The sequence below is a fragment of the Citrus sinensis genome, chromosome 2 (assembly GCF_022201045.2).
Source record: "Citrus sinensis cultivar Valencia sweet orange chromosome 2, DVS_A1.0, whole genome shotgun sequence".
In the NCBI taxonomy this organism is placed as follows: Eukaryota; Viridiplantae; Streptophyta; class Magnoliopsida; order Sapindales; family Rutaceae; genus Citrus; species Citrus sinensis.
Window position 1 is genome coordinate 3,152,903 of NC_068557.1, and position 18,130 is coordinate 3,171,032.

The 18,130-nt window shown below is 36.0% G+C and overlaps 3 protein-coding genes across 3 annotated transcripts; 1 reads left to right on the forward strand and 2 right to left on the reverse strand.

Moving 5' to 3' along the window:
- Nucleotides 1–1,529: 1,529 nt before the first annotated feature.
- LOC107174259 (ABC transporter C family member 3) lies at nucleotides 1,530–7,059 on the forward strand. Its single transcript, XM_052434558.1, is given in 17 exon segments — nucleotides 1,530–2,129; nucleotides 2,131–2,412; nucleotides 3,080–3,895; nucleotides 3,981–3,997; nucleotides 3,999–4,065; nucleotides 4,129–4,646; nucleotides 4,648–4,770; nucleotides 4,849–5,014; nucleotides 5,304–5,598; nucleotides 5,694–5,764; nucleotides 5,767–5,910; nucleotides 5,989–6,054; nucleotides 6,056–6,295; nucleotides 6,424–6,487; nucleotides 6,585–6,631; nucleotides 6,633–6,825; nucleotides 6,912–7,059. Coding segments are annotated over 17 exon segments (3,807 nt in total). The 3' UTR covers nucleotides 7,010–7,059.
- Nucleotides 7,060–7,073: 14 nt separating this feature from the next.
- LOC107175934 (uncharacterized) lies at nucleotides 7,074–11,610 on the reverse strand. The gene is made up of 3 exons (XM_015527839.3): nucleotides 10,778–11,610; nucleotides 9,529–10,080; nucleotides 7,074–7,617 (listed from the first exon to the last, which is right to left on the reverse strand). The coding sequence occupies exons 1-3, from the start codon at nucleotides 11,588–11,590 to the stop codon at nucleotides 7,519–7,521; spliced, it is 1,464 nt and encodes a 487-aa protein (XP_015383325.1). The 5' UTR covers nucleotides 11,591–11,610; the 3' UTR covers nucleotides 7,074–7,518.
- Nucleotides 11,611–13,193: 1,583 nt separating this feature from the next.
- On the reverse strand, nucleotides 13,194–18,011 carry LOC102609360 (uncharacterized). Its single transcript, XM_052434760.1, has 3 exons — nucleotides 15,642–18,011; nucleotides 14,163–14,714; nucleotides 13,194–13,407 (listed from the first exon to the last, which is right to left on the reverse strand). Exons 1-3 carry the CDS (start codon nucleotides 16,452–16,454, stop codon nucleotides 13,309–13,311), a joined length of 1,464 nt encoding a protein of 487 aa, XP_052290720.1. The 5' UTR covers nucleotides 16,455–18,011; the 3' UTR covers nucleotides 13,194–13,308.
- Nucleotides 18,012–18,130: the final 119 nt, after the last annotated feature.

Here is an 18,130-nt window from a genome sequence, read left to right on the forward strand (position 1 = left end):
ACTTCAACTAATTATCACGTGAACAAGTAACTACATAACCACCAGGTGCCAGCTGGCATGCCATGTCATCAACCTTTAATTGTAAGCTGGAGCTGCTGCTATCCTCTGCTTTACAGTCTATGCTACTGATGTGTGCTTCCTTAACACTGGTGAATTCCCTTTTCGATTTTTAGATCAACTCCTAAATCAGCCGAGCATGATTGTGATATATAATCACTGAAAAACAAGTGTTTATATCTCTGAATACACCCATCGATCTCTGATGCCAACGCTTCAACTAAAGCATAGCTCAAAGCATAGCCAGCTCCACCATATCCCATATCAAAAGAGATATAAGCGTTTGAATGAATGGACTCAGAATTTGTACCAATGTAATAATACTTGGTATGATCGTACGTCCCTCGCAATTCAACCAAATTATCTACAAAAATTAAAGTGTCATCATCTGCCATAACATACCATTTCACATCTTTATTATTTTCAACCCGAAACGCCTCCAAAATCGAATGATACATTCGAATTTGTACCACGCTTTTAGGGTTAACGTCCAATCTGGTGATGTCTTCATTGACACGAAAAGGAGGCGATGTCGAAGGCCACGGTACCCATGTTTCTTTTTTAAAGAGTGCTAAAGCATGTGAACAGTGATTTTGGATTTAATAATTTTTACATTTTCCTAAACGGAGTTTTCACAAATAATGCAAGGGGGCCTAAGCATTAACTTCGTCATCATCTCAAATGTTTTTCATGCTATATAGTATATAGCTTGTATAAATAATGCTTACATTAATAAATGCATGCGCTTTCTCACGTTAAACTGTAGTTTTAACTTTAAACTTTGTGAATATTCGTAGAAAAATAAGAATTTGGTAGATCATATTTAATGATATAAATTTTTAGCTAAGAAATTGATTTAATTGGGCCCAATATATTATAGAGAAATTCATCCACATTACAAGGAATTAAACCCTTGCGACTAGTGAGAATCACCCAACAAGATGCAATTACGTTTTGGAGGGATATATGGCTGTCAACTTCCTTATTCAGTTATTCTCGTAGCCATTGGCCATTACAATTTGGCATAACCTTATCACTTTATCCATTAAACTAGTCACTTTATCATCAACGTAAAAAATGTAGGAGAAGCCACATGTTTCAATTTGTCAATAGGTTTCGCTATAGATATGTTCAAAGAGCAATTTAAAGCTTTTTGACAGATATAAGGTTTTCATAATTTTATATTCAAAGTTATTTGATTATATTATCTAAAAGTATAGAAAAAACTTATATGGGAGTCTAGTTTAGTGCTGCTCTGTCGTACATACTAAATTTATTGTTAAAAAAAATCAGGATATCCCGCAATTTTGCCATTTGACATAAATATTAAGATGGTAGGACGATTCTATATAAATTTTTCTTCTAAAAATAATCATTATCTTAATTTTGAAGGTGATGAGAGACTTGACTGTATCTTTACTTAATTGTTATCTAGTTCAAGTAATCATGTTGAGTCGTCAGTCAAGTCCAAAATGTCTGAGTGTGTGACCCCTTATTCAAATGCTGGTCTATTTAGTATTCGCAGTTTCTCTTGGATGGGTTCTCTTATTGCTCTTGGCAATAAGAGGACCTTAGACCTTGAGGATGTTCCTCGATTAGATTGCAGTGATAGCATTTATGGAGTCTCTCCAGTTTTACAGAATAAGCTTGAGGCAGTTGTTGGTGTTGCGAATAGACTGACCGCACTGAGATTGGCGAAGGTGTTATTCTTTTCGGCTTGGCAAGAAATTCTCTTTATAGCTATCTTAGCTCTATTATACACATTGGCCACTTATGTTGGTCCATATCTAATTGACAATTTTGTTCAATACCTTAATGGAAGGCAAGCATTTGAATATGAAGGTTATGTTCTGGTTTCTGGGTTTTTTGTTGCGCAGCTTTTTTAGTGCCTCTCAGAGAGGCACTGGTTCTTTCAAGTGCAGCAATTTGGAATAAGGTTCAGGGCGACACTTTTTGCAATGATCTACAATAAGGGCTTGACACTGTCTGGTCAAGCAAAGCAGGGAAACACTAGTGGGGAAATCATTAACCTAATAGCTGTTGATGCGGAGAGGGTTGGTGATTTCAGTTTTGGACATGCACGATCCGTGGATGGTCCTTGTTCATGTTGCTGAGGCCTTGTTGATCTTGTATAAAAAACTTGGGCTAGCATCAATTGCAACTCTACTTGCAACAGCAATTGTTATGTTGGCGAATTTTCCTTTGGGAAGATTGCGAGAGAAGTTTCAAGACAAGTTCATGGAAACAAAAGATAGAAGAATAAAGGCAACTTCTGAGATTTTAAGAAACATGAGAATTCTCAAGCTACAGGGATGGGAATTGAAGTTTTGTCTAAGATTACTGAGCTTAGAAAGTGTAGAATTTTGAGTGTTTAACTTTCAATACTACTCCAAATGCCCCCAAGATTACAAATCAAACAATCAAGACGCTAAAAGAATCTACCAGATCAAATCACAGCAAGAATGATTTTCTGAAAGAGTTATGACACAATCTTAATACCCAATCAGATGAATCGAAAAAGAAAAGAGGAAGTAATAGCAGCAAGAATAGAAGAGTTAACGTGGTTCAGCTAGTTCTCACTTGCTTACATCCACGGGGAAACCAGGATCAGTTTTATTGATTTGTAGAAGATGATTACAGAGCGTTTACAGAGATTATTACAATCAAGAAGCTTTCTCTCGAATCTTCTCTCCTCTAAATAGCTCACTGTCTCCTCTCTCCCTGTTGCATCAGAATCAGCTGTTTATAACAGCTTCTTTAACGAACCAAGATGAATACAGAAACACGTGATGAGCATGTGCTATAACCAATTCTTAACGAACTTGAGCAGCTGTCTAACGCACGTGTTTCCCTCGTGCTTCACTTACACTAAAACGACGCTTAATGAAGTCGTTCCAGTGACAAAAGGAATTGCTCACCAAAACGCAACATCAATTGTCGTATTGAAATAACATTAGCTGCATAACGCACGATCACTCTGCCGTTTCATCTATCTTGATTTGCTTCACAACACAACAGAAAGAATGAGACTGCATGGTTGAAGAAATCTGTTTACACAGAAGCCATGATTAGTTTCTTCTGCTGGGGTGCCCCTACTTTTGTGTCTGTGGTCACTTTTGGTTCTTGCATTCTTCTAGGAATCCCGCTCGAGTCAGGTATGATCTTATCTGCACTTACAACATTCAAGATTCTTCAAGAGCCAATCTATTATCTTCCAGAGTCAATATCAATGATGATTCAGGCCAAGGTCCCCCTTGATAGAATAGCATCTTTCCTATGTCTTGAAGGTCTACAGACTGATGTTTTAGAGAAGATGCCAAGAGGTAATTCTGATACAGCAATTGAGATAATTGATGGGAGTTTCTCCTGGGATTTTTCTTCACCTAATCCAACACTGAGGAATATAAATTTGAAAGTGTTCCATGGCATGAGGGTTGCAGTTTGTGGGACAGTTGGCTCTGGTAAATCCAGCTGTCTTTCTTGTATTTTAGGAGGAGTGCCCAAGGAATCTGGTATCATTAGGTTATGTGGCACCAAGGCCTATGTGGCTCAGTCACCCTGGATACAAAGTGGCAAGATTGAAGAGAATATCTTGTTTGGCAAGGAGATGGACAGAGAAAGGTATGAGAGAGTGCTTGAAGCATGTTCCTTGAAGAAGGACTTAGAGGTCCTCCCATTTGGTGATCAGACGATTATAGGTGAGAGGGGAATCAATTTGAGTGGAGGACAGAAGCAAAGAATACAGATTGCACGTCCTCTCTACCAAGATGCTGATATCTTTCTGCTTGATGATCCATTTAGTCCTGTGGATGATCATACAGGAGCGCACCTTTTTAAGGTAAAATCTGTTCATTAGGATGAGTCTTTTGCATGGATCTTATAGGTTGCTATCTTTCTCATTTTATTTAATCTTTGTGTGATAGGAAGTTCTGTTGGGTCTCGAGTTCAAAAACAGTGATATATGCTACTCATCAAGTGGAATTTTTACCTGCCGCTGACCTAATATTGGTGAGCAATTTATCTTACTGTTTATTTCATATTCTGTAAACTCAACTTTTATCTTATTGTTAGGTCATCAAAGATGGGAAGATTACGCAAGCTGGAAAGTACAGTGACATTCTAAATTCAGGAACTGACTTTATGGAACTTGTGGGTGCACATAAGCAAGCTTTATCGGGTCTTGATTCCATAGACAGAGGACCGGTTTCAGAAAGAAAAAGTATCAATAAAGAAAATGATGGCACAAGTACAACTAATGAGATTGTGAACAAAGAGGAAAATAAAAATTTTCAAAGTGATGATGAAGCAGCCTTGCCAAAAGGACAGCTTGTTCAAGAAGAAGAGAGGGAGAAAGGAAAAGTTGGTTTTTCCGTGTACTGGAAATATATGACAACAGCATATGGAGGAGTTCTTGTTCCCTTTATATTGCTGGCACAAATTATTTTTCAGATCTTTCAAATTGGCAGCAATTATTGGATGGCTTGGGCAACTCCGGTTGCAAAGGATGTAAACCCTGCAGTTGGGGCCTCCACTCTGATAATTGTCTATGTAGGTTTAGCAATTGGAAGTTCTTTGTCGATTCTTGCCAGGGGCAGGGTACAAAACGGCTACTCAGCTCTTTAATAAAATGCATGTATGCATTTTCCGAGCTCCCATGTACTTCTTTGATTCAACCCCGAGTGGGAGAATTCTAAACAGAGTAAGTGAAAATGTGTTCCTACTAGATGCATGCTAAAAATTTCGTTTGTTCATTTGTCTCTTTAATTCTGTGACAGCCCAAATTCTACCGAGTAAATGGGCTGATCAAAGTGCTGCCGATATGGACATTCCATATGATATAGGGGCGTTTGCCTTTTCAATGATTCAGCTTCTTGGAATTATTGTTGTGATGTCTCTGGTTGCATGGCAGGTCCTCATTGTTTTTGTTCCTGTAATTGCTACCTTCATCTGGTATCAGGTAATGATGCTGGCTTTCTTATACTATACATCAAATGCTAAATGTTCGTGGAAAAAAAGTAGCTGCAAAATCATTTGGCACAGGAAGCGAGCTTACTCCCTTCTTTTTCAGAAGTAGGTTGATCATTGTAGTAGGCACATATAATAATTCATTTAAAGGCAACGGATAGAAATAGAATCAATATCTCTAACAGATCATCCAGTCCAAATGACAAGAGACTTCTGTAAAACATGCTTACAAATTTACTGTTACTGAATAGAAGATATCTCACAATTTTAAGTTTGTGCAGCAATATTACATAACTTCAACTCGGGAGCTTTCGCGGTTGATTGGAGTATGCAAAGCTCCAGTGATACAACAGTTTTCCGAAACAATTTCAGGGTCAACAACTATCAGGAGCCTTGATCAAGAATTGAGGTTTCGAGACACAAATATGAAACTGATTGATGAATATTCTCGGCCAAAATTCCATATTGCTGGTGCCATGGAATGGCTGCGCTTCTGCATTGATATGCTGTCTTCTATTACGTTTGCCTTCTCTTTAGCTTTCTTAATTTCTGTCCCAAATGGAATTATTCATCCATATAAGTGGTTGCAATCCTTTCTTATTTTTGACAGTGAATAATAACTGACTATTGATCAATTTCTTTCTTCTCTTTTTTTTTTTTCCCTTCTTCAGCGATTGCAGGCCTAGCTGTGACATATGGACTTAATCTAAATATGTTGCAAGCTTTGCTAATAAGGAATCTATAAGGAATCTGGAAAGGAAGATTATATCAGTCGAGAGAATACTTCAGTGCGCTTGTATTCCTAGTGAGCCAGCTCTTGTGATTGAAGCAACTAAGCCTAACAATTCTCGGCCATCACATGGAGAAGTTAACATTCGTCATTTGCAGGTAAAGTTATTTGGTTTATACCTCAAATCTTATTCTTTTATCATGTTTACATATTCATTGATTATGGTTATGGTGTAGGTTCGATATGCTCCAAACTTGCCACTTGTGTTACGAGGTCTGACACGCACTTTGCCAGGAGGGGTAAAAAACTGGCATTGTAGGCAGAACAGGCAGTGGTAAATCAACTCTCATTCAGACACTTTTCCGTATTGTGGAATCTACAGCTGGTCATATTTTGATAGATGGCAAGGATATCTCGTTAATTGGACTGCATGATTTGAGGACAAGACTAAGCATCATTCCTCAAGATCCAACCATGTTTGAAGGGACTACTCGAAGCAATCTAGACCCTCTTGAAGAGCATGCGGATGAGCAGATTTGGGAGGTAACTGATTTTAACAAAATTCTGCTAAGTTTCTTTCCTGTCATTTTCTTCAAAAATTGAAGTCCATTTGATGTTCTTATAGTTGATAATTGAAATGGCGTTCTGACATATGTTTCCATTGGTGTTAGGCTTTGGATAAATGTCAACTTGGAGATGAAGTTAGGAAGAAGAAAGGGAAGCTTGACTCACAAGGTATTTCATTTGTTCTATTCTTTTGCTCCACCTAAATATCAACCAGACTTAATTATACACAGAATTTCAGTTGCATCTGTTCATGTGGGTGTTGCAGGTACAGAGAACGGAGAGAATTGGAGTATAGGCCAGAGGCAACTGGTAATGCCTAGGTCGCGTGCTGCTCAAGAAAAGTAAGGTCTTGGTTCTTGATGAAGCTACTGCATCTGTTGACACTGCTACTGATAATCAGATCCAGCAAACTCTTCGGCAACACTTTTCAGACTGCACAGTTGTAACCATTGCTCATAGGATTACTTCTGTTCTTGATAGCGCTATGGTTCTGCTTCTTAATCATGGTTAGTATGGTCATATACAGCTTGAAAGTTTTCCAATACATTGAAACCCTTTCATATTTTCTTGATTTTTCTATATCTCGTTGTAGGGCTTATTAAGGAATATGATTCTCCAACAAAGTTGTTAGAGAACAAGTCATCATCTTTTGCACAGCTTGTGGCAGAGTACACTTCAAGCTCCAGTTGAGTAGTTGGCTGGAAATGAAGGCCGTACCTTACTTGAATTCAACTAAGTTTCCTGATGATTGCGAAAATTAAGTTGTGTTCATTTTGATCATGTTGTATTATAGAATATTGTCTTTAGATCTGGGTGATCTAGTTTGTGATCTGCAATAGACTTCTGATTTTAATATTGCAGAGTAGTTGCGGATCACATTATTGCTTATAAGAAATGAAAGTTCCAAGTATTTTTGGCGTGAATTTTGTTATTCAAGTATATGTGTTCAAGCATTCTTGCCCTTCCAGATGATTACATACCCTGTTTCTTTCTTCTGATGTAAATCATGAAACCTCAGCACTTAAAAAACTTCTACTACAGTTTACTAGCTAGAACCAAAAAAAAAAAAAAAGAAACAGACTGTGAGTGACGATTGGGACAGTTAACACAACTATTAAGTGATTATATTTTTAATCTACAACAAGCTTAAAGCATCTAATTGTTCTTCTGATCAGCAATCTCAAAATAGAATGTTGTGTTTAAGCCAATACTTCACTTTTCATGCAAGCCCTTAACTTGACATTTGCAATATCCTTACCAGCTACATAATCAACATCGCAGCATTCTATTCTTCCTGCCTGTAAAATAAGAAAAACAACAATTATACACGCTATAGGTCTTCTATTTTATTGCACTGACAAGCGCCTCTGAAGCCAAAAATTTGATAAAGATTCGCTTGAATGTGCAAAACACCAGTGGCATCAAATTGTATGTTGAAAGTTGAAGGGAAATTTACGAAAATAACCATAAATATTTTGTTATTTTTGCAACTAATCCTCTGAATTTTTTTCTATCAACATTAGCCAAACACAAGCCTTTCTTCCCAAATTACCCTTCTTTACAGACCAAAACTAATCGGCATCGTGGCATGAGTTATTTTCAAACTTATTGATCTGAGTCGGGGGATGAATCTGATGACAGGGTGCCTGTCGCACCAAGTTTTGGTGCGACAGGCGCCCGTCGCACCAAGGCTTGGTGCGACAGGCGCCCGTCGCACCAAGTTTTGGTGCGACAGGCGTGCACCAAGGCTTGGTGCGACAGGCGCCCTTCGCACCAAGGCTTGGTGCGACAGGCGCCTGTCGCACCAAAACTTGAAGTTGTTCATGATGATGTTTGTGATTCGTCGGAAACGGTGGCGTTTTGGCCGGAAATTTGAGATAAGTTGTAACTGTTTGGTGATGCTTAGATTCCGGCGATGGGTTGGTCGATCGGAGGTGGGGAATAACGAAAGAGGTTGAGCTCGTGGAGAGGAGTGGATTGATTACGGTGGTGCTGGCTAAATCGCGGCGGAAACCGGTGAATGACGGCACGGTTGGCGCGGCTGTTTTGGTTGTTTTTCCGGCGATCTGTGGCTAATCAACAGTGTCCGATGCTTGGGGTTTGATGGCCGGCGATTTATGATCCGTTTAGTGGTGGTTGCGTCCGGATCGGTGACGGAAAACGAGAGCCGGCAGCCTTGGACAGTGGCCGCGGGCTGAAGCTTTTGTTTCTGTTCTGTTTCGGTTTTTTTTTTTTTAAATAATGAAGCTAAACGGAAGAAAACAAAAAGGTGAAAGGAAAAGCAATCTCTCACCCGCGTCGAAGTCGAGAAAAGTTAGAAGCAATTTGGGCACGAAGATTATGGAAGGGGGAATGAATATCAATGGATTTGCAGGTGAAAGCATTAATAATAATAATGCTGATAGAATACAACTTGACAAATTTTCCATCTTAAAATCATGCAACAAGCCGCAAAAGATTAGATTTTTTTTTTAAAAAAAAAAATCAAGCTTTTTGGTCACAGAACAAGTTTTTTGGGGGAGAGATGAAGGAGGGGTATTTTGGTCTCAAAAGTTATTTTATGGCTAATGTTGATAGAAATATTTTTGAGGGGTTAAGATGAAAAAAATCAAAACTTTAATGGTTATTAGTGTAAAATTCCCAAAGTTGAATGGTTTGACAAAATATTTTTATATGAATGATTAAATGGGCTGAGGAATTACTAAATTACTCTTATATTAAACTAAATTAATCTTTATTAGAGAATGGGTAAAGCCCAAATTAATTTTTCAATCCTTCGCTTGATCTCGTAGAATTTGAACTCAGGTGGCAAAATCAAATAAAATTACAAGAAAACGACTTGATCAAACACTAAATTACTTTAGCTTTTCTGAACCCTGTCAAGAGATATTTTTATAAATATGATCTGTTAGAGTATATAAATTTCCGGCATTTTCAAGTTATTGAAAAATATAATTAATTTAAAAGAACTTACAGTTAAAAATCAACCAAAACTAGTTCCAATTAAAATAAATAGGATGTTGGAAAATTTCTCACAAGTCACAACCCATTAACACACGACAAGAAAAAATAATACGACTAAAAATTATCGTCAAGTCTAATCTTAATTATCTAATTGATTTGCTAATACTATTGTATCGAATCCCAATTTTTCTCCGGACATTGAAAAAAAAAAAAAAAGCAAGGGTTAGGAGATAAATTTTTATTACCTCTTTGCGTCCAGTTGATGATGAAAAAACTTGAATTTTCACAATGGGATCAGCAGAATGATTGCCATTTGATGAACAAGCTGGTAAATTACGCTGCAAGCTCCTACTATAAGTAGTAATAATATGTTCATGAGACGACGACCCTTCATCTCTATCGAGTACACCTTCCAATGAAAACACATGGGGAGCTTTACAGGGATCATTGGACGGCCGCCGAGTGTTGAACATGAACAACGGAGGCCTGTCCTCCTTCCAAGGCCGAAATGTCTCGAGGGGTCTTCTCAGAATGCTTCGAGGAAAAATGGATTCGTAAATGTGAGCAGAGTAGCCCCATGAGATTGAGAATGTCCAGTTGCTTTGCCTGAGGTAGCATATGGACTGTTGTAGGAGACGTGATTGATCAAGCTTTGCTGGTTTCATGAGATGATTTACGGCTTCGGTTCGGTTCATTGAGGGGAAGATTGGAGCTATGGCGTCGAAATGGTGGAGGGTGATTAGAGGAGACTTTGGATGGGATGAGAGGAGGCCTGATATGTCCCCACGAAGATCAATCTGCATGTATATTGATCACCATTTATCATCAGTGTGTAGCCTGAAGAGGGTTCGGGTAGGGTTTAGTGCTGGAACTTATGCGATCATTACTCGTTATAGTGTGAGAGAAGATTGTAAGTGAAACTTTTGAGCGAGGTGATATCATTTGAAATGAAAATAATGTTATCAAAATAGTGTTTTTAAGAATGAAATATGCCTTTGCTAGCATTTCTTCAGTAGTCTTCTAATAATGAGAAAAAGAAGAATACTTTTTTGTATTATTTTCAATCTAGAAAATATTGAACAAGATCATAAGTTCTAAATTATCAATCCTTTTCATGGTTGGTATATTTTAAAATGGACATCAAAATATTTATTGGATAAGCTCTAAATGACTTGTTACACCCGTCTCATATTCAACCTTTTCCATGAAAATAAATAACATAAAATTTATTTTGAAAATGCATTAATAATAAAAAAATAAATTGTTGTTTTTAATTATAAGTTTTTTATTTAAATAAGTTCCCCCCCTTCAAAGAATGCATTTTAAAATCATTTTTTTAAAAAAAATTTTAAATACAGAAAAAAGAAATGAAAAATTATGAATTACTACTTTTCTCTCTTTAGATTTGAGAGATGATGTTTTTCCCTCCGAAAGTGGAAATAGTAAATACCATATATTACAAACTTAACAATAAGCATGTGAAAGAATGACTACCTGGTGAATTCCCTTTTCAATGATGAGATCAACACCTAAATCAGCTGAACATGATGAAGATAAATAATCGCTCACATACAAGTGAGGGTATCTCTCAATACACTCATCAATCGTTGATGCCAATGCTTCAACTAGTGCATAACTCAAAGCATAGCCGGCTCCACCATACCCCATATCAAAAGAAAAATCATAATTGGACTTAATACACTCAGAATTTGTACCAATGTAATAATACTTAGTATGATCATATTTTCCCAACACTTCAACTAAATTATCTAAGAAAAATAGAGTGTCATCATCTGCCATCACAAACCACCATACATCTTTGTTATCTTCTAGCCTAAATGTCTCCAAAACGGAACGATAGATTCGAACTTCAACCGGGTTTACGAGTTTAGGGTAAATTTTCAGTTTCTTGATGTCTTCGTTGACACGAAAAGGAGGAGCAGATGAAGGCCATGGAAGAAGCTCTTGTGTTGGAGCTACATCTAACCAAATATTTCCCCTTGTTTTGTTTTCTCTCCACCATGCTTCAATGTATGGCCTTCTATATTTCCATGTTCTTATGCAACCCACTAAGACAAACATAATGTGGCTTAGATTGGTGGGAGAGCTGGTTACATTATTAGGGGATGAAGCTGGCAATTTTTGGGCAATGAAGGGCACAAAAAGATCATTATCGTTATTTGGGTGATGGTATAAAACGTTAAAAAACAAGAAGAGGACGAAGCCACAAATTACTATACCTTTCCATAAAATTTGAAGAGATGATAGCTGAGGTTTTTGCTGAATTGAGGGACCAGAAAAAGGCATGGTAAAGGATTGAAGTATAATGCAAATGATTATGGAGAATGAAAATGGCAGCCAATGGTTTAGAATATAAGGGCCTGTTCGGTAACATATTGCAGCCCTCATTTTCATTTTTGTTCACAAAATTAAAATGTAGAACTTGTTCGGTGTGTCAGATCTTAAAAATAAATTGTGAAACATATGAAACAAAACCTGGCTGACAGTAATAAAATCCAAAACAGGTTATACACGCTTCCGCCAATCTTCAAAACGAACCAGAAAATAAAATAAGAAACAAGGCAATTCCTAAGTTACGTGTTACGTAACTTGCAGCCTAGCGAATCTGAAAGCGTTGAATGTGCTTTAATTTGAATTAAACTGGCTAAACCAGTTATTTTAAGTGATGGGGTACTTGATTGAACGGTTTATTCTTAGAAAAAAGAACAAATTTTCTTTTTATCCCTCGTCTTCTTCTTCAATCCAAGCAATTTTCCGCAGCAAATTTAGCCGGATAGTTACAATTTTTAAACATTTATTATCATAATTATTTCTTTAACTTAATTCCAATCCCCTTTTTACTTAGAATTTCTCATGCTATATAACTCGTGTAATCCATGAACAAATTTTGTCGTAAAACTAATAAATAAATCTTTCCATTCCGTCATTAATTTTACTTCCTGTGTCTGATTAAATTTACTTTTTTTTTTCTTTTTTTTGGTCCATTCTTTGATTTTGAATCATGATTTTGCAGTTAATTCGGTCCAAGTATTTTCTATGTACTCAATTTTTTGTCCATTTAATTAGCATCGATGAACAGTGATTAAGTTGTAAATTTTGATCCTTTCATGCTTTAATCTTAAGCTTCGAATTGATGAAACAAACCCATGCTCCAGCTTGTATAGGAATGTGTTTAATAAAGGAATAATTAGGTCATGAACTTGTGAATTTTTTAGTTTCTTGATAGATTAAGGTATTTTAGGTAAGTTGTTTGATGAAATGCCTAAGTAAGTAGGGAATATACATCTGAGTATTGAAGAGAATTTTTGTTTGTGGACTTGGTCGAAGATTTTATTTCGGTGGGATTAAGGCGTTGGTTTTTGAAGGCATTGCCGGGGGAGCAGTTTATACTGAGAGTTCCGCCTTCAGTTGTTGAGGCGAAAATTGGTTTTCAGGAGAGGATAGATCACTGTATTTGTCTTTTTACTGGAAGGTCTTACATCGTTCATAATAATTAACATCGTTTATAATAATTAAACTTGCTCATGTATTTTCTTAAACATTGGATGACTCTGTGCTGAACAAAATTACTGAGATTTGGGAGTTTGTTTACATTGGTGAACTTACAAATATCATAACTTACCACCAATTTATGTCCTTATAAATGACATTCTCGTAATCAGTAGAACAATCCTTGAAAAAAATATTTATATTGTTTAAAATATAGTTAGAATGGTGATGACATAATTTATTTGAGAATAACCAAATGAGATGAGATTAATAATTTCTTAAAAATTTCTGAATTTTTATACACAATTTAACTTATTATGCATTAAAATATGTATCATTACTATACCAATTAAGAAATAGATTAAATGAATTAAAATTATTTTAAATAAAAGTAATTCAATTCACCCCATTTGGGGTAGAGCCCCATGCAGCCCCAAACCCATGGAGAATTTTATCATCACAACAAAGTATCTAATTGTTATTGTGGTTAGCAATCTCAAACTAGAATTTTTTGTTTAAGCCGATACTTCACTTTTCATGCAAGCCCTTAACTTGATATTTGCAATGTCCTTACCAGCTACATAATCAACATCGCAGCATTCTATTCTTCCTGCCTGTCAAATAAGGAAACGACAATTATACATGCTACAGGTCTTCTATTTTATTGCACTACACGTGCCTCTAAAGCAGAAAATTTGATAAAGACTCACTTTAATGTGCAAAACACCAATGGCATCAAAATATATGTTGAAAGTTGAATGGTTGGACAAAATATTTTTATATGAGCATGATTAAATGTGTTGAATTGTTTGACAAAATATTTTCATACGAATATGATTTAATGGGCTGAGGAAGTACTAAATTATTCTTATATTAAACTAAATTAATCTTTATTAGAGAATGGGTAAAGCCCAAATTAATCTTTCAATCCTTCCTTTGATCTCGTAGAATTTGAACTTAGGTGGCAAAATCAAATAAAATTACAGAAAAACCACTTGATAAAACACTAAATTACTTTAATTTTTTTGAACCTTGTCAAGAGATATTTTTATAAATATGATCTGTTCGAGAATATAAATTTCCGGGATTTTCAAGTTATTGAAAGGTATAATTAATTTAGAAGAACTTATAGTTAAAAATCAACCAAACTAGTTCCAGGTAAAATAAATAGGATGTTGGAAAATTTCTCAGAAGTCAAAACCCATTAACACACGACAAGAAAAAATAATATGACTAAAAATTATCGTCAAGTCTAATCTTAATTATCTAGTCGATCTGTTAATACTATTGTATCGAATCCCAATTTTACTCCGGACATTGAAACTAAAAGGGAAAAAAAAAGCAAGGGTTAGGAGATAAATTAAATTACCTCTTTGCGTCCAGTTGATGGTGAAAAAACTTGAATTTTCACAATGGGATCAGCAGAATGATTGCCATTTGATGAACAAGCTGGTAAATTACGCTGCAAGCTCCTACTATAAGTAGTAATAATATGTTCATGAGACGACGATCCTTCATCTCTATCGAGTACACCTTCCAATGAAAACACATGGGGAGCTTTACAGGGATCATTGGACGGCCGCCGAGTGTTGAACATGAACAACGGACGCCTGTCCTCCTTCCAAGGCCGAAATGTCTCGAGGGGTCTTCTCAGAATGCTTCGAGGGAAAATGGATTCGTAAATGTGAGCAGAGTAGCCCCATGAGATTGAGAATGTCCAGTTGCTTCGCCTGAGGTAGAATATGGTCTGTTGTAAGAGACGGGATTGATCAAGCTTTGCTGGTTTCATGAGATGGTTTACAGCTTCGGTTCGGTTCATTGAGGGGAAGATTGGATCTATGGCATCGAAATGGTGGAGAGTGATTAGAGAAGACTTTGGATGGGATGAGAGGAGGCCCGATATGTCTCCACGAAGATCAATCTGCATGTATATTGATCACCATTTATCATCAGTGTGTAGCCTGAATAGGGTTCGGGTAGGGTTTAGTGCTGGAACTATTGCGATCATAACTCGTTATAGTGTACCAACAAAGTGTTGGCTCCACTGGCAATAGAGTCCCCTTAAGTGGCTTGACTGGGTTTGCTCTCCAGTTCGAGTCGCAAGGAAGTCGCTTTTGTTGGGAGAACCTGTGCCTCTCGGTTCGAGCGGGAACTTCTAGTTTGGGTTGTGGTACGGGCTTAAAGGTGCCTCCCACAGTTGGGGCCCCCCCAGAATACCTTGTGGTAAAAAAAAAAAAAAAAAACTCGTTATAGTGTAAGAGAAGATTGTAAGTAAAACTTTTGAGCGAGGTGATATCGTTTGAAATGAAAATAATGTTTTCAAAATAGTGCTTTTAAGAATGAAATATGCATTTAGTAGCATTTCTTCGATAGTCTACTAATAATGAGAAAAAGAAGAATACTTTTTATTATTTTCAATCTAGAAAACATTGAACAAGATCATAAGTTCTAAATTATCAATCATTTTCATGGTTGGTATATTTTAAAATGGATATCAAAATATTTATTGGATAAGCTCTAAATGACTTGTTACACCCGTCTCATATTCAACATTTTCCTTGAAAATAAATAACATAAAATTTACTTTGAAAATGCATTAATAATAAAAAAAAATTGTTGTTTTTAATTATAAGTTTTTTATTTAAATAAGTTCCCCCCTTCAAAGAATGCATTTTAAAATCATTTTTTAAAAAAAACAAATTTTAAATACAGAAAAAAGAAATGAAAAATTATGAATCACTACCTTTCTCTCTTTAGATTTGAGAGATGATGTTTTTCCCTCCAAAAGTGGAAATAGTAAATACCATATATTACAAACTTAACAATAAGCATGTGAAAGAATGACTACCTGGTGAATTCCCTTTTCAATGATGAGATCAACACCTAAATCAGCTGAACATGATGAAGATAAATAATCGCTCACATACAAGTGAGGGTATCTCTCAATACACTCATCAATCGTTGATGCCAATGCTTCAACTAGTGCATAACTCAAAGCATAGCCGGCTCCACCATACCCCATATCAAAAGAAAAATCATAATTGGACTTAATACACTCAGAATTTGTACCAATGTAATAATACTTAGTATGATCATATTTTCCCAACACTTCAACTAAATTATCTAAGAAAAATAGAGTGTCATCATCTGCCATCACAAACCACCATACATCTTTGTTATCTTCTAGCCTAAATGTCTCCAAAACGGAACGATAGATTCGAACTTCAACCGGGTTTACGAGTTTAGGGTAAATTTTCAGTTTCTTGATGTCTTCGTTGACACGAAAAGGAGGAGAAGATGAAGGCCATGGAAGAAGCTCTTGTGTTGGAGCTACATCTAACCAAATATTTCCCCTTGTTTTGTTTTCTCTCCACCATGCTTCAATGTATGGCCTTCTATATTTCCATGTTCTTATGCAACCCACTAAGACAAACATAATGTGGCTTAGATTGGTGGGAGAGCTGGTTACATTATTAGGGGATGAAGCTGGCAATTTTTGGGCAATGAAGGGCACAAAAAGATCATTATCGTTATTTGGGTGATGGTATAAAAGGGTATAAAACAAGAAGAGGACTAAGCCACAAATTACTATACCTTTCCATAAAATTGGAAGAGATGGTAGTTGAGGTTTTTGCTGAATTGAGGGACTAGAAGAAGGCATGGCGAAGGATTGAAGTATAATGCAAAAGATTATGGAGAATGAAAATGGCAACGGATGGTTTAGAATATAATGAACCCATAATACTATTCTTCGAATTGAAGTTTTGGAGCATTTTTAGATCCATAATTATTGGTTTTGTTTGCTATCATTTGGTGTTGAGATTGAACTAAGTTATGTTAGTCAAATTCTCTTTAATTTTTGAAACATTTTTTTATTTCCTTTTTTCTTTTGCAACTAGCTAATAAGGTCAGGTCATCAAATGCTGCGAGTTCGAATTAATTACTTCACCACTCATGCAACTTCGAAGAATTAAAGGGAGACGCTCTTGTCCGTATCCTTGAAGTCAACGAAAAGAATGTCTTGAATCAAGGGAGATACCTGTTAATATAAGTTAGTTAATTAAGTTCGATTAAGACCGAGTGAGACGTGGCTGTTTGAATACAGGACTTTTGCTTTTATTATATCCTACAAAGTTTGGTTAATTACTTGATCCGAAAGCTTAAAACTACAATGTCAAATCTACCATTAAGTATGAGAATCAGTTCTAACACTAACATTAAATTTTTAATTATACCCCCCCACATGGCCTTTCTACCCCAAAAAGTAATATTCGAATTTGACAAATGAATAACATCAAATTGTAAATATGTCCGCGGCCACTCGAGTTGGAATAATAATAGAGGCAATTGTTTGCATTTAGGAGATGATATTTTATTAACTGCCTCTAAAGAGTCTAAACCTTAAAAAGAAAAATGAAAAAAATGTTGGAATATTACATAAATCAAAATCAAAATCTCTTTCAGAGTGATTGTTTAAATATGTGTATCAAAAATATATACTTTTACGACTGTTTAGCTAAATAAACAAAATGTAAGAATTAGAAACCCCATGAAATTATGTCTATTGACCTAGAGGAGAGATTGAATAATTTTTGTGTTGTCTCAAGGTTGTAGGTCATCCAAAATTGGGAAGTCTATCCACATGGCCACTCCTAGCTAACATAAAAATAATAAAGATATACATACCAAAACTTGAATTTCACAATTCTAGTGCTTTTAGCAATCATAAAAACAATAACGATGTACATAGCAAAATGTTAAAATAAATTATTTTGCTCAGATCCCAGTTCAATATACTATATTAATTAGCAGAAGCATGCAAGATACAAGTTTATACTTGACAATCAGACATAAGAGAAGCAAAGACGAGTAAAAGGTGGCATAAAATAGCGTGGCTTGAGACCGTATGTGTTAAATAAGATTAAAAGTTATTTTGATTCGTAAATCGCAAGGAACCTTTGCCTTGAAACCCACAAACTTGAATGTGTAAATGATGCAGAAGGAAACAGCATTTGACTTGGGCAATACAAGAAGTCTATATCCCAAATTTTGTGTTTAGAATATATGTGTGTTCAAACATAATGTAGGTGAATGAAATATTATCATTCACTGGGTTCCATCTTCCATACGGTATACAGTATGACACGACCAATGAAATGTTCACGAGAAAGTCCAGAATAAGTGAATGATTGCTGTTACCTTTTAGTGATGCTGCTAATGGAGTGTTGCTGCTGAGGAACCAGCTTCATTTTTTTTGCCATCTTGCTTCAGATCATCGATCATTTGGTGATCGCTCTCACACATTTCCTCCACTTGCCTATCAGCCAAAACACAGAA

Excerpts from the sequence above, each read along its gene's own strand:
- LOC102609360 (XM_052434760.1), bottom strand. The coding sequence starts at position 16,454 with ATGCCTTCTTCTAGTCCCTCAATTCAGCAAAAACCTCAACTACCATCT. Across the intron at positions 14,715-15,641 it reads TTGAAAAGGGAATTCACCAG|ATTGATCTTCGTGGAGACAT; the intron begins GTAGTCATTCTT and ends ATATACATGCAG. Across the intron at positions 13,408-14,162 it reads CATCAACTGGACGCAAAGAG|GCAGGAAGAATAGAATGCTG; the intron begins GTAATTTAATTT and ends CTTATTTGACAG.
- LOC107175934 (XM_015527839.3), bottom strand. The coding sequence starts at position 11,590 with ATGCCTTTTTCTGGTCCCTCAATTCAGCAAAAACCTCAGCTATCATCT. Across the intron at positions 10,081-10,777 it reads TTGAAAAGGGAATTCACCAG|ATTGATCTTCGTGGGGACAT; the intron begins GTAGTCATTCTT and ends ATATACATGCAG. Across the intron at positions 7,618-9,528 it reads CATCAACTGGACGCAAAGAG|GCAGGAAGAATAGAATGCTG; the intron begins GTAATAAAAATT and ends CTTATTTTACAG.